This window comes from Lottia gigantea, assembly GCF_000327385.1.
Source record: "Lottia gigantea unplaced genomic scaffold LOTGIsca_18, whole genome shotgun sequence".
In the NCBI taxonomy this organism is placed as follows: Eukaryota; Metazoa; Mollusca; class Gastropoda; family Lottiidae; genus Lottia; species Lottia gigantea.
This window is the reverse complement of record NW_008708301.1, coordinates 2378369-2399686: the sequence shown is the minus strand read 5'-3', so window position 1 is coordinate 2399686 and position 21318 is coordinate 2378369. Positions and strand designations below refer to the sequence as shown.

Below are 21318 nucleotides of genomic sequence, written 5' to 3'. Positions count from 1 at the left end.
ATGAATAATGATAATGAAGGTATGAATGATGATAATGAAGGTATGAGTGATGATAATGACGGTATGAATGATGATAATGAAGGTATGGGTGAGGATAATGAAGGTATGAATAATGATAATGAAGGTATGAATAATGATGATGAAGGCGTGAGTGATGATAATGAAGGTATGAATAATGATAATGAAGGAAGATAAGAAGGGTATGAGTGATGATATGAATGATGATAAGGAGGGTATACGTGATAATAATGAAGTTATGAATGATGAAAATGAAGTTATGAATGATGATAATGAGGGTATGGGTGATGATAATGAAGGTATGAATAATGATAATGAAGGAATGAGTGATGATAATGAAGGAATGAGTGATGATAATGAAGGTATGAGTGATGATAATGAAGTTATGAATGATGATAAGAAGGGTATGAGTGATGATAATGAAGGTATGAATAATGATGATGAAGGCGTGAGTGAAGTTATGAATGATGGTAATGAAGGCATGAGTGATGATAATGAAGGTATGAATAATGATAATGAAGGAATATAAGAAGGGTATGAGTGATGATATGAATGATGATAAGGAGGGTATACGTGATAATAATGAAGTTATGAATGATGAAAATGAGGGTATGGGTGATGATAATGAAGGTATGAATAATGATAATGAAGGAATGAGTGATGATAATGAAGGAATGAGTGATGATAATGAAGGTATGAGTGATGATAATGAAGTTATGAATGATGATAAGAAGGGTATGAGTGATGATGAATGATGATAAGGAGGGTATTAGTGATGATAATGAAGGTATGAATGATGATCATGGAGGTATGAGTGATGATAATGAAGTTATGAATGATGATAAGAAGGGTATGAGTGAGGATGAATGATGATAAGGAGGGTATTAGTGATGATAATGAAGGTATGAATGATGATCATGGAGGTATGAGTGATGATAATGAAGTTATGAATGATGATAAGAAGGGTATGAGTGATGATGAATGATGATAAGGAGGGTATTAGTGATGATAATGAAGGTATGAATGATGATCATGGAGGTATGAGTGATGATAATGAAGTTATGAATGATGATAAGAAGGGTATGAGTGATGATGAATGATGATAAGGAGGGTATTAGTGATGATAATGAAGGTATGAATGATGATCATGGAGGTATGAGTGATGATAATGAAGTTATGAATGATGATAAGAAGGGTATGAGTGATGATATGAATGATGATAATGGAGGTATGAAAGGAAAGTTGGTACAAGATTGAAAATGAAATGAATGGAGTTTACGTCCTACTCTTCTGCACCGGTTGAAAGATTGAATGAATGAGAGAAAGAATCGTGATAATATTGAAAATATAAATAAGTTAATTCACAAGGATGGTAAACTACTTGTTCTCAAAATGAGGATATTGCTTAAAAATGTCAAGGTAGAAGTAGGAAACGTGAATATCAGTAAATCAAATTGACGAAGTTAGTCATTTGAGTTGTTTTATTATCGCATAGAAGGCATAAAACATCTAGGCAACCAAGGTGAAAACTTAAAGTCAACTTTCAACATTGTAGCCAAAATACATGTACATGTTATATAAAGGCTGAAAATATCGATAGTAAAATCTTTACTGTGACATCTTTGCCATGGCTCAGTTTATAAAATTTGTTCTCAAATTTCAATGAAACTACAGCGAAATAAGTACACAATATGATAGATATAATGTCAACAAAACACATCGCATGTATTAAAATACAATGCTTTACTTTAAGGCTTAGGAGGATTTGTAAAGAAACTCCAAACCTCTTCCGTGTTTTAAGTAAAATATTGTTATAACATTTAACTATATTGTCGACAAGACAATCACATAATATACTCAGTCATTTTTAAAAAAAAACACAATCTTTTTATGAGTCAAAATGTTTATTCATGTGAGATAACAGTCGAGTTAAGTTGTATATAACAAGTTTATTTCAACAACAGTTGAAAGTCAAATCTATACAATTTCCTTCATTCATTTACATTCAGTTATACAGATATTTTCCTTTGAATGACAACACGACCAATTGTTCATGTCAATGATAATTAAATTTACAACTGAATACGCCTACGTGAAATGTTCTCGTCTCGTTGGGTTACTAAACGTTTCATGACCATCTTTCATTCGCCTTGGTTTCCATTAGAAAAAGTTATTTTGTTATTTTCCTTACACTAATAAAGTATCAAAAGTGGTATGTGAAAAGCTTGACCAAACATTTTGCGATGTCATGTAATCTTGTTGAGACATTTCTAAATCTCTAGCTTGCATAGATCATCTTTTTTTCATTTTTTATTGTATTATATCGATAGCGACTGTTGAAAAAATGTTTTTTTATTACATATACATTGGCAACTGTAGACTTTTGTTGACTTTGAAAGCTGCCTATTTATAAACTTTTTAACATAAAAAAGCCTAACAATTAGTACAATTATACAATAGTAAGTGTTGAGTCCTTTTATGAAATCGACCTACATATTGATCAATTTGCATTTCAATAAACCATTAGAAATAGACTTGACCCAGAGTTGATACAATGCTTTACCAACATCTAACCCCACACTGTACATGAGAATGTTTTTACTTGGTGACAACTGATTTGTGTGTCGTACGGAGTGTGGCAGTCGTGAAGTAGCTGAAAACGAATAATTTTATTGCACAGTCCTTGCTTGCTCCTGTACATGAACAGAAGAAAGGTACCACAAAGTTGTTAAAACTGTTTTATCAAAGACGGTTCCAAATAACTGACTATAAATCATAATAAAAATTACAGATTACACACACAGTTCTTCAAACGTCTTCCTATTGTACGTTATAGATGTACAGTGCTTAAAGCGTGAAGATCATTTACTTTAATGATTTACTTCTTTCTACTTTCAGATTAGACTTGCAAAATGGAAGATTACACCAGAACAGAAGTGACCACGTACACAAATGGCGTCGACAACAACAGACTTTCAGATGTTGAAGACGCCGTAGTTACAGCATTTGACTCCCTGGATAAAATTCAAAATGGCGACAGTGACAATGAACAAATTGTTGCCGTGACTAAAACAATAACAAGTTATTCACACGATACACGTGACATTTCCGCTACACCGTCTGAACATACGGAAGAACACACACAGAGAATTCATTCAAACGATGTCGACTTGACCAATGAGGCTGATTGGAGGATTTCAAAAGTTGTAGATCTTAACCACGGTAGTTATTTGGGAGACTTTGAAAACGATTCACATCAAAGTGACTATTCAGATAGTGAAACACCGGAAGTCGATTCGCACCCTGGCCACGTTGACGACTCGACCGTCAGCGACTTCTTTACAACATCACCAGAACCCGAGGATTCGGAGCACAGATTAAGTATGCGATCCGATACAGAAGAAGTGATAAGACCCTACGGTGGAGGGTTGGCTGTGGCCCCGAACCCTTCCAGACTCGAGATTGCTCAGGAATCGGACACTAGTTTCCATAACGATGACAACGAATCGAACGCGGATGATGGTGGATATACCCCACCACCACCTGTACATAGTGCTATTACTGATAGTGACGTTTTGATTACTAGTGAAATGCGTAATCCCGATGACGGCATGGACGTTTCTGGTGATGTTGACAACGAGTTTGATGTAGGCCTACCTGAAGTGCCATTGGAGGCTGAAGCTGATTCTAAAGAACATGAAGAGAGTGGACAAGGCGGTATGCTGGACACTGTAAAAGGCAAAGTGGTAGAGGTCAGAGATCGAGGTTTAGAATATGGCGGTGATGCTGTGAATGATAAACTCAATAATATTAGTGATGATGGACTTATCGGAAAGGCAAAGAGCCAAATAGTGGAGCACAATGTGCCGGATGTGGCAAAAGAGAAAATAACGGAGGCTAGCGATTCTGTGATAAATGACGATAACATGATAGATTCGATGAAGGATAAAATAGAATCGACAGGCGTATTGGGGTCGTTTGGGTTTAATAACGAAACGTCCAATAAAGATGATCCTCCCACTAATGAAAAGGCCGTTGACGTTCAGGACGTTATGTCTGCAGAGAAAGTGACCAATGTGGAATCAGAGCCACCAACTTTAGAAATCGACACAGTAAATGCTTTGGGTGATGACATGGATTATCAGTTACAGGAAGTAGATATTAGCCAATCAAATGAGGATGATTTTGGAAAAGTATTCGCAGATCATCGTCAGTCAATGAGAGAAGGAAATACATCGCCATTATTCCATCAAGATGCTTCGAGATTCCATTCCACAGGAACGTTAAGTACAAGCGATTCTAAGAAAGTTTTAAAAGAAGAAAAAGCTAAAAATGGATCTAACTACACAGTCAATGCTATGCCTACTGACGAGGAACGACCTCAGAAAGGATGTGCCAGTATTTTAAAAGGCTTCTTTTGTCCAAAACGCGGAAGTTGGCAACCAGATAGTTATTTTTAAACGGTTACTTTCATATCAATGACATCATATAAGTGCCAGATACAGTTTGAATTGAGAGATTTTAAACGTGATATAGCTGGATGTCTAAATCATTCGGTTGAAATGATAAACGCTGATCTGGTGTTGTGTCTTCTGAAGCCAAGGTCTCAAAAAATCTGATAAGAAACAGAATATTTTTCATTTCTGCTACATTGACATTCCTTGGATCTTAAATTACAAATTATGACCGCAATCGATTACTATAATCAATGCATCTGAAAGATGAAACAACATGCCTCTATTGTTTATGCCTCCATTGTGACAAACTAACTAAAATAGCCTGAGTGTTTCTATACGAGAGGAAAAAAGAAACAAACCGCATATTGACATATAAAACATAACCTTTAAGGAAAGTGCTTTTTAACCTTTTGATAAAACTCGCGACTTTTATTTGACTATTACTGTAACAAATTGTATAAAATGTCACAACTTTTACACCTATTCACCTTTCCATTGGTTTTTTTTAGACAATCTTGAAATACGTCAAATTTTATCTATACATAAATACTTTATTACAAACATGGAAAAGTAATTCTTTATATTTGGTTTTCATGCATATTCCTTCAAATATTTCGTGAACAGGTAATTCCATTTCTGTTTCTCCAAGGCACAAGGTAGATTCTGTATCAAATTTAACATACACCTAAGTATTTCCTAACTTATTTCAAGGCAGTGATCCAGGTCGGCTGTTCATTTGGTGATTGTTCTCCCAAATAATTACTGTTGACGATTGACGAAGAATCGTTTTAATCACTGGTGAAAAGTGAATAATGATACCTAATTGTCCAATGTCCATGAACATTATCTCATCGGATGTGAATCGAAAACTACAACTGCAATCTGAGAGCTACAGATGAGAACACATCTAGTAGATTGAGTATTTCTTGAATAAGATCAGTGTACTATATTTATTGTGTATATTAGTATTGTATATTAAATTAGTAATTATATATTCATAGAAACCTCAATCTCACAAGTAGTATTAATGATTTAGCACTTGCTCTCGGTTTTTAATATGATTCCATACAACATTCTTTGTTTTAATAGCGGGCTCCTCTCTGAAAAATCAAGGAATTATGAAGTCATTAAATTTTGTAAAACTTGAATAACTTTATTTTATGGGTGAGTAAGTTTACAGTGCACACAATAATCCATGACTTCCAACCGAAAATAAATTCTACCAGTGGTACCAAATTACAGACTTGGTACACTGAAGGCTCCTAATTCCTCTGATATATAAACACTATGTAATTAATATTTGATAATTCTAATGTACATTCTGTTAAGATTTTATAGTATTTAAATCCGTTTTATATAAATACATTGATTTTAACACGTCTTTTGTGTAACAAGTAGAAAACCGACTTGTATTTGATCAGTATCAAAACAGAAAACAGTTGACATGGTAGACACTTTCATATTTCAGCCAGGGTCGGGGTGCTACAGTTGATCAAAATCATGAAGAGTATGGGAGAATGTAGACCATGCAATTGCCCATAGTTCATGATCATACGGTAGCCGTTTTCAATTCAGTATCCCCCTGTCAGTGATCATACGCTCAATGAAGAGCTGAAAAGTTCAACTCCATTTCATTTCTACCATATGTTTTGACAAATCTAACGGGCGATAATCTTTTACATTTAGTTGTAGTTTGTAGCAGTACCTATCATTCCGCAGTTACATCCCATACAATGGCTCAACTAAAAAAAAACAGTAATAACAATCATTAAATTGACTTCAGATGGGTCACAGAATGAGCATATGTAAAGAAAAACTCAATCTCATTGGGAGGGGCACAAACCTGCCACAGTCCACTATGCCCCACTCATCTAGTTGAGCTCATTCACATATAACGTTCCTAGGGCATGAACAGGTTGTCAGTGCATTAAATCAAGGTTCCTGTAGGAATTAGTCTTGGAGGAAACACAGGACTTTATAAATATACTTCTACCAGCTGATATTATGATATTCCATAATTATTCCTGTTTTTAATTACAGTCTAAAGCACAAAAATAGTATCAGATGGGTTTGGGGAATATAAACCACACTATTAATCTGCCACTGCACAAACGATTCAATCTTTCATTTAAAATATAATGTAATATTAACAAATATAAAAGGCAAATGCATACATTTGTATAAAAGATCTTTAAAATTGAACATAGTTATCTGAGTTTATATTAATAACTAGGTATTCACAGATCTTCCACAGAACCATCTTCACTAAGATAAAACAAAGTTATTAACAAAACCTACTTATTGCACAGCAAATAGTAAAAACAAACATAAAGCAAGAGCTCTGAATCTGTCATGATTACTCTCCACTTCAAACAGAAGAACTGAACCATCATTTCCATATACTGTAACTTGTTGATTGTCATGGGTTTAAGTTTTGAAATGTGTAGGTCCCCCAAAAATGAGTAACATATTTTTTTAAAAGATAGAGTCAAGATTATTGGGACAAAATTTCTTCAGATAAGTGAGATAGATTTTCTTGCTGCTTTTTACTGATGAATATATTTGAATAGTTTTGAAGCTATTATATAAAGCTGATGTTAGCATCAATGTGATCAATGTCTATCAGTTGTCCTCAAGTCTAAAGTATTTTTACTGTAGACTTATCTCAATGATCTCACTAGATCCTGTGGAACAGATTAGGCTACTGAGCTCAATAAGTCAAAAGATAGCTCTTACAGTTGCCCCAATGATGGATTCCATAATGTCCAAAGCACAAAGCATTGGTAAAGGCACAAGTTGAATGGTTGTATATCAAGATGTTACTATCACTTTCATACCAAATATTTTCATACACTGTTCTATTTCCTTCAGAATAATCTGTAATCTTCTGTCTAGAGCTGTATAGTGATAATCAGTTAGTACAGGAGCAATAGGATCTGATTGTAACACCCCTTTTAACACTGACCCTAATATACCATCTTGTAATGATAATAATACTTCCCATGTCTTCACTCTTACACTGTAATTATATCATCAAATATCAACCATCAAAATATCTCTGGAGTTACAGAAAGGTATATGTATATATTTATACTGTTTTATGCCATTATGAAATTGGTAGATAGATGGGAGTATATGTTGTTAAAAGTATGTATTACCAGATCCTTTGGACCATACTTTATTATAAAGTTATCCCTTTTGAAATGTAATTGGTGTGTCACAAGACATATGTATGATAACATTCTGTTAGTGATCCCACTATGGAGGGTCAAATAGTCAGATGCAGCATGCTACATATAAGTTTCCCAATGATCCTGAACTTTCATGGCTTACAAAGATCGTGCGTCTAATTTATGACCCTCTGTTGTGGGATCACATTAAAAATAACAATAAAAGCTTAAAAACAGTAAAACAGTCATAAGATAGCAGATTTGTTACCTGCAGCATTGATACAGTGGAGCTAATATAGATCTTTCATCATGGTAAGGATTTCCAAAACTATAAAATATATATTTCAAAATATCACATAAATATCATGTATCACTTCCATTCCTACTGATTCATCATATTCAGAATTGGAATATATTCTGCATTAGATGAAAATTATGCTGTTGAATAGTATAGACTAAATATTGGTCATATTGTTACAAGAACGCACATACCTACCTTTTACCATTATCTAATAATAGTAACATAGTTTGACTAGCATTATGGAAGGTTTCATAATGATGTCGATCAGCATTACCAACTAAATAATCAAATATAGCTGTATCAATAATATCTAATAAGATTGGACCATTACGATAGAACTCTATACCCTGTACTTTACGACAATAACCATCATCAGTTTCCCATCTGAAACAAAACATTTTACAATTTTTACAAAAATGTTACACCTCTTCACTAGTAAAATAGAAGAAATGATATGTCAGTTGTCATGGCATTGCCAGATTTTAGTATATTGATGAAGGTCCAGCAGGAATGGATGCAAAACAATGTCAAACTCAAATACAGGACAAAGTGAACATGACACAGCAAAAATCTAACTTACAACGCTAATTTGCCTTCCCGATAAGTTCTGGACCAGGGATGTTTGCGTACTTTTAGTTGGAAATGAGAAGGCATCCATAAAACAACAGTTCCTTCTAGAATATCACCTTCACCACATACTCCTGTATCTTTCCCTTTACAATAATAACATCTTCCATAAAAACATACATTACCATCTACAAACATAACAAAATAAACAATTTTAGGTTTGCGAACTGATATGATATGATGATAAACTCAGTCAAATAGTGGTATCAGTTCTTCTGGGAAAGTGAGCATGCTTTACAGTTCTCATCATAGTGGTGCTCAAATTTTTAACAAAGCTTTAACTTGAAACAATACTATATTTAAAAAAATTGGTTTGACTCAAAAGCTCAATACTACTTCAAAATTAAGAAAAATTTTATGACCTCTGCCAAGTGGGCCACATTGCCCCTCTAGAAAAATAGTTGTCACCCCCAACTTTATCTTTAACCAATTGTAAAAATAGGATTTTTATAAATTTTTTAAATGAGAATATGGGTCAAAATGCATAAAATCAATTAAATTTTTTGAAAATTTTCACCCTTTCAGATACTCAATGAGAAATTTGCGTCTATGACACCTCCACAGAGTTTTACATTCAGCCTCAACAGTAAGAGAATAAAATGTACATGAAGCCAATCAGTAGGTATAAGCTAATAGTTCAAGAATGACCTAAGGACAGTATAAGTCTGTAATAGAACAAATAAATATCATTAACTTTGTGAAATCTCTATTTGGCTGCAGTTTATCTCAGATGTGGAAGGGAGATTATTCTGATTTAAAGACATAAAGATCAGACTCACCTTGCATATAAAATGTATCCAGTAGAGTTTTGGTTCCAACAGGTTTAATATCTGTATTCATATTAACTCTTCTACCAGACACCAGGGGTGTTCTTCTAAACCCTAATATTCTAGAAACCAATAATTCTAATTCAGTATTTAATCATCCTTACAATCAGGTGATTGGAGATAAATATATAGAATATTAATTATAGTTAACCGAATGAAAGGCTACTAATCAATTATATAAATAAAGTCTACGTAAACTATTGTCACTTGAATAAGTTATTAATTATCTACAGAATAAGTTGAAAGATAAATAATTCTATTGGCAACTTTATCTCTTTACTACCACTGAGGTTGAGAATAGCACTCACCTGCCCAGATGAAACGCTGCTATTTCACCATTATGTCTATCAGCACCTGATACAGGTGAATCTGTTATAACATAATCTCTAGAATACCTACAATATATATTAACTATTTCTAGTTTACTATGTCACGTTTGCACAGTTAAACCACAAATCTGCATTAATAAATTAAATGTGGTCTAAAAAAACTACAGGATTTACCTCCCTTTATATCATGAAATTATATCCTTATATGTCTTATTACCTTTACAATATAATTCTGCTTAAAACCATGTACACATTAAAACTCACCATTTTGGTTTGAAAGCTGTACGTTGTTTACCCTCCAGGTAAAGAGACATCTTAAGTTGTGTCCCCTTGTAGCCCACATCTGCTGCTATAATTGGTCGTGTCGACAAGGCTTTTAAAACAGCACCTTGAATTAAAGGTTGTAAATTGAGTCCCATATCCTACATACTGTGTATCTAAAAAATGTCCTGCTAGTTAGACATCGTAAATATGATAGGTTTATACAGATATCCTAAAAATAATTCCCTCACTGTAATTAGATGACATAACTGTCCTCATTAGACCAATCAGAAGGAGACAAATAGACACAAACAATATTTTTTCAAACTCTCAACATGTAAATTTTCTTGAATCATGTACTGAAATTAGGTTCTGGTTCACAATTGAAGATGATTGAAATAACCAGGACAAGACATTGGATTGATTTGTCAACGTGAACCAAGAAAGTAGTGAGATTAGAGTTGGATTAAGTCTAATCCTAGCTTTAATTAAATAGCTCACATGTCACCCAATCACATTAGCAACTTGATACCTTTTTTCTTTATTTTTTCTCTAGAGAAGGAATAGCCAATAAAAGATTTTGAGTCATGTGAAATCTCCAACGGTTAAACTGTGTTGACAAACAGTGTTGTGAGGTGTTCAAAATAGTCATTCAAATTATTGTAATGGATCTTGAATTAGTAGAAAATTGATCCAAGATAATGGAAGCTGACCAAAAAAATTATTATACTACATGTTCTCAGCGAGCAAGGTTAATGAGTCTGTTTAGTTTAGGGAAGATTATGTTTACAAATATATTATCTATTGCCTTCTGATGTTATCATAGATAACTACCAGTACCCACAATACTGCATTTAGGTCTGATCTTCTAGTTTACAACAGGTTATTGTGAGTACCAAAGAAACCTCATAGAAAATATTGTCAAGCAAATAATTCTTGGAAAATAGATATTAAAATTGAATCTTTCCAGTACATTTAATGAAGAAGACAGAATACCAGCAACTTCAAGATGACGCAAGTGGGTACAGGATAAGGATTTTATATTTTATTGTATCAGACAATATGACTGGTTAAGAGTTGAACTGATACAGTTTAGTGTTTAAAAAAAATATGATAAATCCATTGAAATCAACTGTCTCTTTCCCTTACCAGAATACCAATCAATCACATCTAATATTCTAAATTGTAAACAATTGAAAAAGGAAAATAATGCATCAAGTGTTGAAGAAAAACAGTTTAAACCATAATAATGGTGTGAAAAGAATGGAAACAATGTCATTTGACATGAAATAGAGGAAATAAGAATTTTAACAAGTTTGTATATTGAATTTACAGTTCCCTAGAGAATATTACACACCAAAAGGCTTTCAATGTGTCATTATATATTCCATCAATAGATAGTAGGAATACAATGACTGAGTTTTTATGAAAGTTATATTGAATAAGTAGCTCTAATATTTGCTTCTATATTTTCAATCATGGAATTTTGAATTCAATTTACTAGCAATAAAGACAGCAACTACTCTCCTTTCATTTTTCTTTTGTCAATTTAGTAAGTAATGAAGATTTCAATGGCCACGAAAACTGACTAAAGTTATTCTAAAGGGATTCAGTTGAAACAACCAAAGCCTGATCCAGTGCATCACATGTATGATATGTATTTTATAATTTGATGACATGTTTTTGTCTGAGTCTCAACACTTGAGAGATAAGCTTACTAAGCCATTTTCTATCAGCTGATTTAAAAAAAGTAATTGATGAGCAAAATGGTGAAAAGAAAACTGTTTGAAGTTTGAATTAAAAAAATTTTCAGCTTAAAGAAAGTTGTTGGAAAATAAACAGAACTATCTGTAACTACATTGTAACACAAACTAGGACAACAATGTTAATAACCCAGCTAGTACTGAACTCCTTTTAGAACAACAGATTCAGTTTCTGTTAGAAAAAAAGTGAAAGGGTATATAAACATATGGTTTCATACATGATCACTTAATCAATCATTGTCTGTAAATTGAATTCAAAATATTGATTATAAAGTATATAATTATAAATAACTTGTTTTTATCATACTGTTTAGTATATGCATAATTTTATTTTGAGGCAGTTTCAATGGTATTGAACACAAATAAGTCTGGATTGGAGTTTACTTCAAAATATTGATTATACAGTATATAGTTATAAAGAAATTTATGTTTTATCACACTGTTTAGTATACTTCAATAAATATATGCTCTTCCTAATTATAATTCAAGCAATTCACTTTAGTTTAACTGAAACATTAAACATAAAATAACTTATTCTACCCTAAAACAAAATAGATCATGTTTGTTTATGTCATATCTATAATTTATAATGCTATAAAATCTAATATTTCCATTATTTCTTCCCAACATAAAAACATCGACCAGGGATTATGCATTCTGTTATAACTCAAGAGCGTGGAAAATTACTTGAAGACTTAGACAATGAATGTGCAGCAAGGCATAGAAATTAAAAATAGAAATATGAATACACAATATGTTTCTAAAAACACAAGGCAACTAATGACAATGCCTATGTCCTGAGTTCCCAACTTCTGGGTCATGACCCCAGTTTGGGTCACAAACCACTTTTTGGAGGTTACTGACTAGTCTGAAACTTTTTGAAAATTAATATTGTTTGTGAAAGGAATGTAATAATAACATTACAATGCATACTGGATTGTTCTGATATTTGTTGATTGCATGTTTTTTTTGGAGTTTATAAAAAATTCTTTAAATTTGGCAACTGCCTTTGCAGTTAACATTATATTAACAATCATGCAAGATATCAATATATTGCCAAAGTTCCAAAAGATGGCTTTTTCTATTGTTATCTTGATTGTGGTGCCAAGAGCCAAACCTCATGGTATAACACCAACCCATGGGAAATATGGCAGTTTTTAGTCTTGATTGTTATCTTGATTTCATATTTAATAAGTCGGCAGTCAGTACATGAAGTGTTCAATATATATAACAAAGATGAACAATAATAGAGTGAAACTCTCTATCATGACATACACTAGAATCAGTATCATTGGCTAAGGGTTGAATTTTAATTACCAAGAATTACCGGTAAACCATCAATGAAAAATATAAAACCTTTAAGTATCTAAACTTGATGGCGTAATAAAAGTTGATCATAAACTTTTTTAGTCTGATAACATTAAAACAATATTGTTTGAGTAGTTAGTATTAAGTTAGTGATAAAATAGTAAAAAACATAAGTTTTATAGGATATTGATTTTATAGTTGGAGTAAAAGTTGACTGTAATTAAAGTCACCTAGGGAGGTTTTTAAACCAATCACTGACATCTACACTGTTACATTGAAAACTGGAATTAACTGTTATATATTCTAGTGTTCTCTTTTCATTGTTATTGGAATATGAATGAACCAGAAGGTAATTTACTTTATTTTTAAACACTTTAGGCAGTATTATGTGCTACGAGAAATTTTTTGATTAATTTATTGAACTAGTACATTACAACAGAATTGTTCCTCAATTTAACATGAACTTGATTCTAAATTTCATAACAATGATTTTGGTTTTCTACCAATTTTTACTAATTGAATATATGAAAGAGGTCATTGAAGGAGGTAACATGCTTTAAGGATTGTTGCACAACTCAGATATAACTGATAATATGTAAGGTATGGTTCAGAGCCCAGCCTTAAAAGCCTGGAATGATTTATGTGATATTCAGTGAGATATGATGGATTGATACAGTTTAGTTGATATTTTGATATCAGTTACAATATTCAGACTATGATTACTGAGTTTAATAGTATAAATTGGATTTAATGTCTACTATTAACCATCTCAGATATTATTCATTGTACTATTGTTTCACTACTAGCTCCATCTGATCTAAATATAATATCAAACCAGTTTTTCTGGAGATGAAATCTTAATTCCATATCTGACACATGAATGGATTTTTATCATTAATGCTTTTCTTTCACTTTGAATTGATTTGGAATCTAGGTACTGTTTGGTTTTTTAGTTGTTTTTAGTTCTTCTTTCCAATTTTAGATTACTTTTCTCAATAATGCTTTATCAAAGTTAAACCACTTCCAAACCAGCTGTCAAAGCCACAATATTGATGCTATTACGCCCTGAAGACATTAACTTCTCTTCCAAACTACACATTATGGTCTGTTTGTGTTAATTAATAATTACTCAAATAGACTGATGATAGATATATGTAAAATTACTCCTAAGAATGAAGTAGACAATAATTATCACAGGATTTTTCCAACAGGCATAAATGTTTTAAGTTTTTACTTCAATATATCATCTTATAAAACATTATATTCAAAGAATATTAGAAATATAATATGTTTATCATTTTCAAACTGCATATTATGGAAATGGTCTTCTGCTTAAAAGAATAAAAGGCATCAGACAGTTATGAAATGAAAATTGTTTAACTGAATTAATGCTTTGAATTTAACCATTCCAGACTATAGTTTTATTCCATGATTTAATCAAAGATAAGACTAGGAATTCACAGGTACTCTCAGGAATTGCTCAAAGAGATAACCTTTCTAAATATTCAACAACTTCATTCAGTAAAAAGAGATAATTCTATAAGGATAAAAGCTTGTCAACATTATTCAGATGACATTTGAACAATCCATCATCAAGACAGCTGAATTGGAACTGTTGGTTATTATTACAATATTGAGACATAGATGCAGTGTTTCTAAAAATTAAAGAAAACACAACTTCCTTACTTCTTAATAATTAAAGCAGAAATTAATACAACTACTCTAATATATAGATAAATAATATTCGTAATGTTTCATGAAGGAGTATTTTATCCATAATAGTGTTTTTATTTGCTAAAGTTATATCTACTTCTAAATGTCATTTAAAGATAATATTAAAACTGTGTTTTCTTTACATTTTATCTAAATGACTGGAGCCAATCTCATGCTATCATTGCATATTTCAGACATAAAAGCAGGTTCACTTTAAAGTCAAGGCATGTCAATCTTTCTAGAAAAACTGATACAATGCTGAGATCAGGTTTGACAGCCTTGTATGCCTTCATATTTAATATTTTTATTTAAGTAGAATAAGTTTGAATAACTTAGTGTTTTATATTACCTGACATTATGGATTCTATATATGAATGAAATAGCCCTATGAAAATGAATTATTATAATTTAACAGATCTTGAAGAATGATTCAATCAAGAAAACTGACATCTTGGATCCTATCAATAAATCTTAACTGATTCATTTGTTTATTCTTTAGAATATTACAAGGAAAACTGACGTATTCCTATCAAACAGACAATTGAGAAGACATAAGACCATAACCCTGTACCATTAAAATTTAACAAACAATTTTTTCAAAACCTATCTTTTGAATCTTTATTAGTATAATTTTAAGCCATGAAAAAATTATGATAGTTTCTATTCGCAATCGGTGAACGAATTCATCAAAAATAAGCAACATCAAAGTGACTACCTGCTTTTACATTATTTCAAAGATGTCAAGGCATCATGGTTAAAATCAGTCAAATTTTAAGTGTTTGTGTCATTTTGGTATAAGATTATAATATGATTAAGTAAATTATCTGAAAGAGAAGATTATGAAAGCAATTAGTCCAACCAGTGAATATGTCCCTGCTTTCATTTTATTTCATGTAAGTGAGTTGAAGTATGAATTTTATAATGTTCCATCAAATTTATTATTTAAAGAAGAAAATTGTAGCTGTAGATTAAATCTGTACCTAAACTGCTGGGTCAACTAAGATGACCATATAAAATGCTTTTCTAGGTTCTTCAGACTGAGTCAAATAGATACCATAAAATACTTTCCTAAGGTTTTCAGAATTTCAACTTTAATAACCATAAAATGCTTTCCTAAGGTTCTCAGACTTCAACTGATCTAATATAAGGTAATATATGAATATGTAAGACTATTAAATTTAAGACTTCTAAATTTCTTTATAATTTCATTCCTTAAACTACTTTATTTCTAATTATTTTCTTATGTTCTTTGAAGTAGAGAGTAAGGAAATAGATTGACAGGGAGTAAATCTGTCAACCACGCGACAACTCTCCCTTAATTTACTTCTCTTTTCACAAAGATTCTTTTATCAGTGAGACTGGAATACTAAACTCACAGAATCTTCAAGATAGCGGTAGAGTTGACAGGATTATTAGATTTGATGAGCTTCAATGGATCAGACGAGAATATTGGGGACTTGTATCTAATGTTGATGAGATGGGAATATATAGGAAAAAAGAAAAGGTTGAGGACCAGTGATTCTGTTTATACACAGTAAGTAATTATTGTGGTTAGCCTTTCCAGTAGTTAGATAAAGATATCTATGCACATTAATGAGTGCATGAAAACTTAAACCAAAGACAATTATACCAGCTAGATTTTGATTTTAATTTGTCACATTACATAAATATAGAATTTGATTGCACTTACAATCATCATGAAATTATAGATTTAAGTAAAACCATATGCAATCATATGACTCCATATTTGTTTTTGTAAGTATCTATTGGTCTGTTGTAAACAAGCATTGATTCATTGTCACCATAATTGTAAGAAAGGGAATAATTTAGTCAAATTTACCTACAGATTGGCAATTATGTTAATCATTCTTTTAATCTTAGAAAACTGATACACGCTAAGGGAACCAAGGGAATTTTTTTCAAATTTTCTTTGATTAATGTTTCATGTTTTGTTTTTGATGTATATACAATGTATCATACTGTAATTTCTGAACTATACTCTACAAAGTTTAATCTCTTGAGATTTATTTGTTCGTTTGTTAAAACTTATTTTTATATCTTTGGTTATTGAATAGCACTTAAAATAATTTCAGCATTTAATTTAAGGCTGTTTTCTTTCAATTAGACTTTCAGTTTCATAGCAAGTTATATTGGTAAAATCATTGTAATAGGAAGTCAAGGGAGTTGCAACTCATTTGTTGACTTCAATGCTATTAGAACTGACAATTCTCTTTATTAATGTAAAAATTTCACTTGATGGACATAATGGTGCAGAAAACATGGCTTTTCTAATAGGATCCTTAATGAGGCTCTGATAAAGTTAATAAGGAAATCACAAGATAATTACAGCTAATAGATGACTTCAGGCATGAATTAATCTTAAATTAGAAAACCTTGAGAGGTCCCCAAGACATGGTTTATCTTTCAGTATATAATTCTGTTAGCTTATAGATAATACAAGATGGTAAAATAATAATTATGCTGTTTGACAATATATTATGGCTAATGTTGTAGAATATGGCCCGTTCCAGAAAAATATAGCTTGCCGACCAGAAGTTGTTCTATTCAGTAAAATAATATTAATGATGGCATTTACAGTCCTTTTTATGCTCACCCAAAACATCATAAGCTATGTGGAATCTCTAAAAGGAATGCTAATTTGACAAACATAGTCATAGCTGCCTTTCTCCTCTATGAAAAATGAATTATGGACAATTGAGTCCAGACATAAAGAGACATGATATGATATATGAAACTTCAAGTCAATAGTTATACAATTTTCTTCTCAAGTCCGAAATAAGTTGAGTCCTTCAATCTCATCCTGGTGATCTTCTGTTGAATTAGAGTCCAGACTGACACCAAAATAAATTGTGTTATTTTACACAGTATACAAAAACTGTGTTCTCAATGGACTTCTAGCCGCAGTCGCTCAGTGAGTTAGACGCTTGCTCGCTAACCTGAAGGTCCAGGTCCAGCATAGGTCGAGATAATACCTTTTGATTTTTCAACCAGGTTTCCCCCTGTCAGTGTTCTAATATTGGTTGGCATCTGCAAGTCCGATGATCTTCACTTATAGTTCTAGTAGAAAGATAATCCGGGAAAGAACATTCTCAATTCTCTCATTTTCAATGAGATTTTAGAAGACAAGAAACAATAAATTTGTCATATTATTTTGCCTCGGGAATGTGATAGAATACAACTATTTATTGTTCTGGTGTTTCTATAATTTGTTTCCTATCATTTATATTCATTGAAAAGTTATCCAAATATTCTTATCATGACTTCTGGCTACATTAACATCTAAAGCTTGCCACACCAGATTATCATAAGTTGATCCATACAGATGCCTCTTCAGCTGGCTACAAACAAATATTAAGAAATAGCGCTGTCTCTTCAACATGTCTGAAACTTTTACAAATTTCTACCATGTTTCACTTTAGTAGGTTAACGGTGTAATTGGAAGCAGAATCAAAAATTTCATGTCACTGTTTTTATTATGAACAGGAACTTTGTGAATAAGATATGTGAAGAGGCAACCTCTTTGTTATGAAATAGTTTGTTCAGAATGGGTAAAAAGTATTTGTTACATGTTAATGATAACAATTTTGACATATATTTTTTGAAAACAATAACTACTGATGTGTGAAGTAATGTTCCAGTGAAAACATTTGTCAAATTACAGCTTAATATCAAGTGTTTTGTGTTTACATTGAAACTTTAGAGTAAAGAGATCTACTTTAAACATGGAATAAACAGCTCATTCAGATCTAGACATAACAGTAGATCAATATTCTACTTACCTCAACTAGTAAAAACATTGTTTATTAGCTTTATATTGCTTTACATCATTGACTTGTATAATATCATAATGTTACAATAGAGCTTAGAGGACTTAATCAACATTAAACTATGTATTGAAAACATGATATGTCCTAGCTCTTTCATTGACAGGGCTCTAAGTAGGTCATCAAATAATACAGTAGCCTGCTAGTAGCCTGCTAACTTGAGGTAATGGTTTGATTCCAGCAGGCATATATCTTTCTGATATGGAAAACTAAGAATCAGAGCTTCCAGGCTCCTATAGATTATGCACAGTTGGAAGCAAACAATAATACTGTTGCATCATTGAACACTGCATTGTGTTGTCTGTTTATTAAGACCAATAAAGATTTAACTCAATTAATTGACAGCAACTTAATTACTAATGTTTCGATGCTTGAAGATTGTCCAAGAAAGCTGTTGAATCATATAATATTTTCATGCTATTCTCTTGTGCATGTCAAATTTAATTTGAGCTTTCAAAACTTGTTCCTTATGTCTCTTAAGGCTCTTATCTTTAAGATTATTGATTGTGATAGTTAAACACTAGTTTTCCATTGTCATAAGAATAAAATTAATAATGCTAGTACAGTATAGTTAATCACCAAAGAATAAAATTATTTTTAACTCTAGTAGACTGTTCTACATTAGTTATCAGGCAATTACCCTTAGCTCTCATTCCTGATGTTTTCATACACATTAGCTTCATATAAACTTTGACAAACCAGCAGCAGTAACTATTTCTAGTTCAGTTAAAACAACTGAGCAAAGGTTTACTGAGTGTAAGTAAGGTCCTTAATTGCAGACCAGTTGTTTTTTAATACTCTGCTCAGAATACTCAAGTTCTAAGAAAATATAAACTGCAAGCCGCAACAATATTGTTCAGTCAGAACCATTCAATAATATAGTTAACATATTCAACATGTATCTCAAATAATGACAATTTGATTAATAAATCATCACCAGTGACTGACAAATAAAGAAATAATTAAAAATATATTAAAATGATATAGCGCATATCATAGCAGTCATTAACACAGTACTGGTAGACAGACCATAATAATAACTATCAGTATTAGTAGACAGACCATAATAATAACTATCATAGGTCATAGGTAGAGGCAACCAGCCAACTTCAGTACTATGCTTAAAGTAAGAAAGGTAATCAACAAACATACTGATACTATTTGGAACTAATACTATTGTATCAATATTAGGGTGTAAATTGGTTCCATTCTTCCTAGGAATGTGATATAAAGGTAACTATACTTTATGTTCTGTGAATAATTGTTAAAAAATAAGTAAGAATTAGATTATGGAGTTGTTACTTAATACTACTTATAGATCAACAGCACTGTTCTCAAGTACATAAGACAAGTTCATAAAAACGATGAACTTGTAGCACAGGTTAATGTAATTTAACTATGCCAATTTGGACATGTATTCAGAAACAGAACAACATGGCATTCTCACCATGGCTCGCGAAATATTAATCTATCAATTCATTTCATAAATTTCATATTACATAAGAACTTGTTAAAGATCTTTTATTCAATAACTATGTTAATAGTTATGTTTTGAAACTATATGGAATAATTATACAAACAAAATGTACTATCTCAACTATGAGTTATATACACTCTATCACTAAATTATTGATATAACTTAAAGATACATACTGGATATAAAGGTAAATATTTAAGAGGGGTCATACAATTGTCATTGGAATAATATTTTAGTATTCAATGTTCACAATATACATGTGAAGTGTGTAGTAAAAATAAGGAATAATGAGGCTCAAGTTTTAGGCCTACTAATTAAGGTTTACATAAGACAATTCTGAGACAGAATGTCATTCTATATTTAATAATAACCAATGATATTCTGGGGTGATGGCCAAAGGAAATATCTGACATATTGATACTATCTGAAGAAAACAATATGTTATACATACTGACAGTAAGATTAGCTCCAACCCCAGATAGCAATATAATACAATAGTAAAGTTATCATGATTAGCATAAAACTGTGTTGAATAACCAAGGAGATCAAGATGATGCGTTGACTTGACAAACAGAGGCACAAGTGGCATCAGGCGTTCTTGAAGAGTGACCATTCCTTACTGATGCACACCACCGTACTTTTTACATTAGGAGCTCAAAGTCACTAAATTTGTAGACTTTTGACACTTATTAAGTAGGAATGGTATGGGTTTATGTTAAGATAGAAACTGAAAGATGAACGTGATATACTGGTATTTCAAGCTAGTAGACAAATACAGTTGGACTATTGATATCATCTTCAGTAACAATGGGATGTAAATAGTGAGTGATATACAATCAGAAACACTATTACTCCATTCTCTTCATAGCAGGAATGTACTATTAGAGTAGTAATGATTATAGTAATAGTTATCTATTCTCAAAGAAAACTGACATGTAAGAAATGCCAATGGTAAGACAAGGTCTTTGACAGATAACAGTACAACAGTAGATCATTGTTTTCAACATATTTAAGACTTTGTGAGTGTAACCTAGTATGAGGTTGTCTGTGATGCAGTGATCTGTGAGGCTGTACATAAATGGATTAAACTTGAAATGAAATGAAATGGAGTAAAGAGAATACCAAGACTAGTGTAAAATAATAATATGAGTGATGGCATTATGTATTCTCTAATATCTGCATAGGATGAAACTGTAAATGATGCCTGAAGTAGTTTAATTGT

General features: G+C 31.7%; 3 protein-coding genes across 3 annotated transcripts; 2 read left to right on the top strand and 1 right to left on the bottom strand.

Annotated features, from left to right (window-relative positions):
• Positions 1–1275, top strand: LOTGIDRAFT_158869 (hypothetical protein; the record flags this gene model as incomplete). Its single annotated transcript, XM_009052288.1, has 4 exons — positions 1–147; positions 188–466; positions 540–753; positions 1172–1275. 4 exons carry the CDS (start codon positions 1–3, stop codon positions 1273–1275), a joined length of 744 nt encoding a protein of 247 aa, XP_009050536.1.
• Positions 1276–2930: 1655 nt separating this feature from the next.
• Positions 2931–5978, top strand: LOTGIDRAFT_231242 (hypothetical protein; the record flags this gene model as incomplete). The annotated part of the gene is made up of 1 exon (XM_009052287.1): positions 2931–5978. The coding sequence occupies one exon, from the start codon at positions 2931–2933 to the stop codon at positions 4476–4478; it is 1548 nt and encodes a 515-aa protein (XP_009050535.1). The 3' UTR covers positions 4479–5978.
• A 627-nt stretch (positions 5979–6605) lies between these two features.
• LOTGIDRAFT_213698 (hypothetical protein) lies at positions 6606–10148 on the bottom strand (the record flags this gene model as incomplete). Its single annotated transcript, XM_009052286.1, has 7 exons — positions 6606–7494; positions 7914–7973; positions 8142–8330; positions 8527–8701; positions 9353–9462; positions 9709–9795; positions 9994–10148. The coding sequence occupies 7 exons, from the start codon at positions 10146–10148 to the stop codon at positions 7287–7289; spliced, it is 984 nt and encodes a 327-aa protein (XP_009050534.1). The 3' UTR covers positions 6606–7286.
• Positions 10149–21318: the final 11170 nt, after the last annotated feature.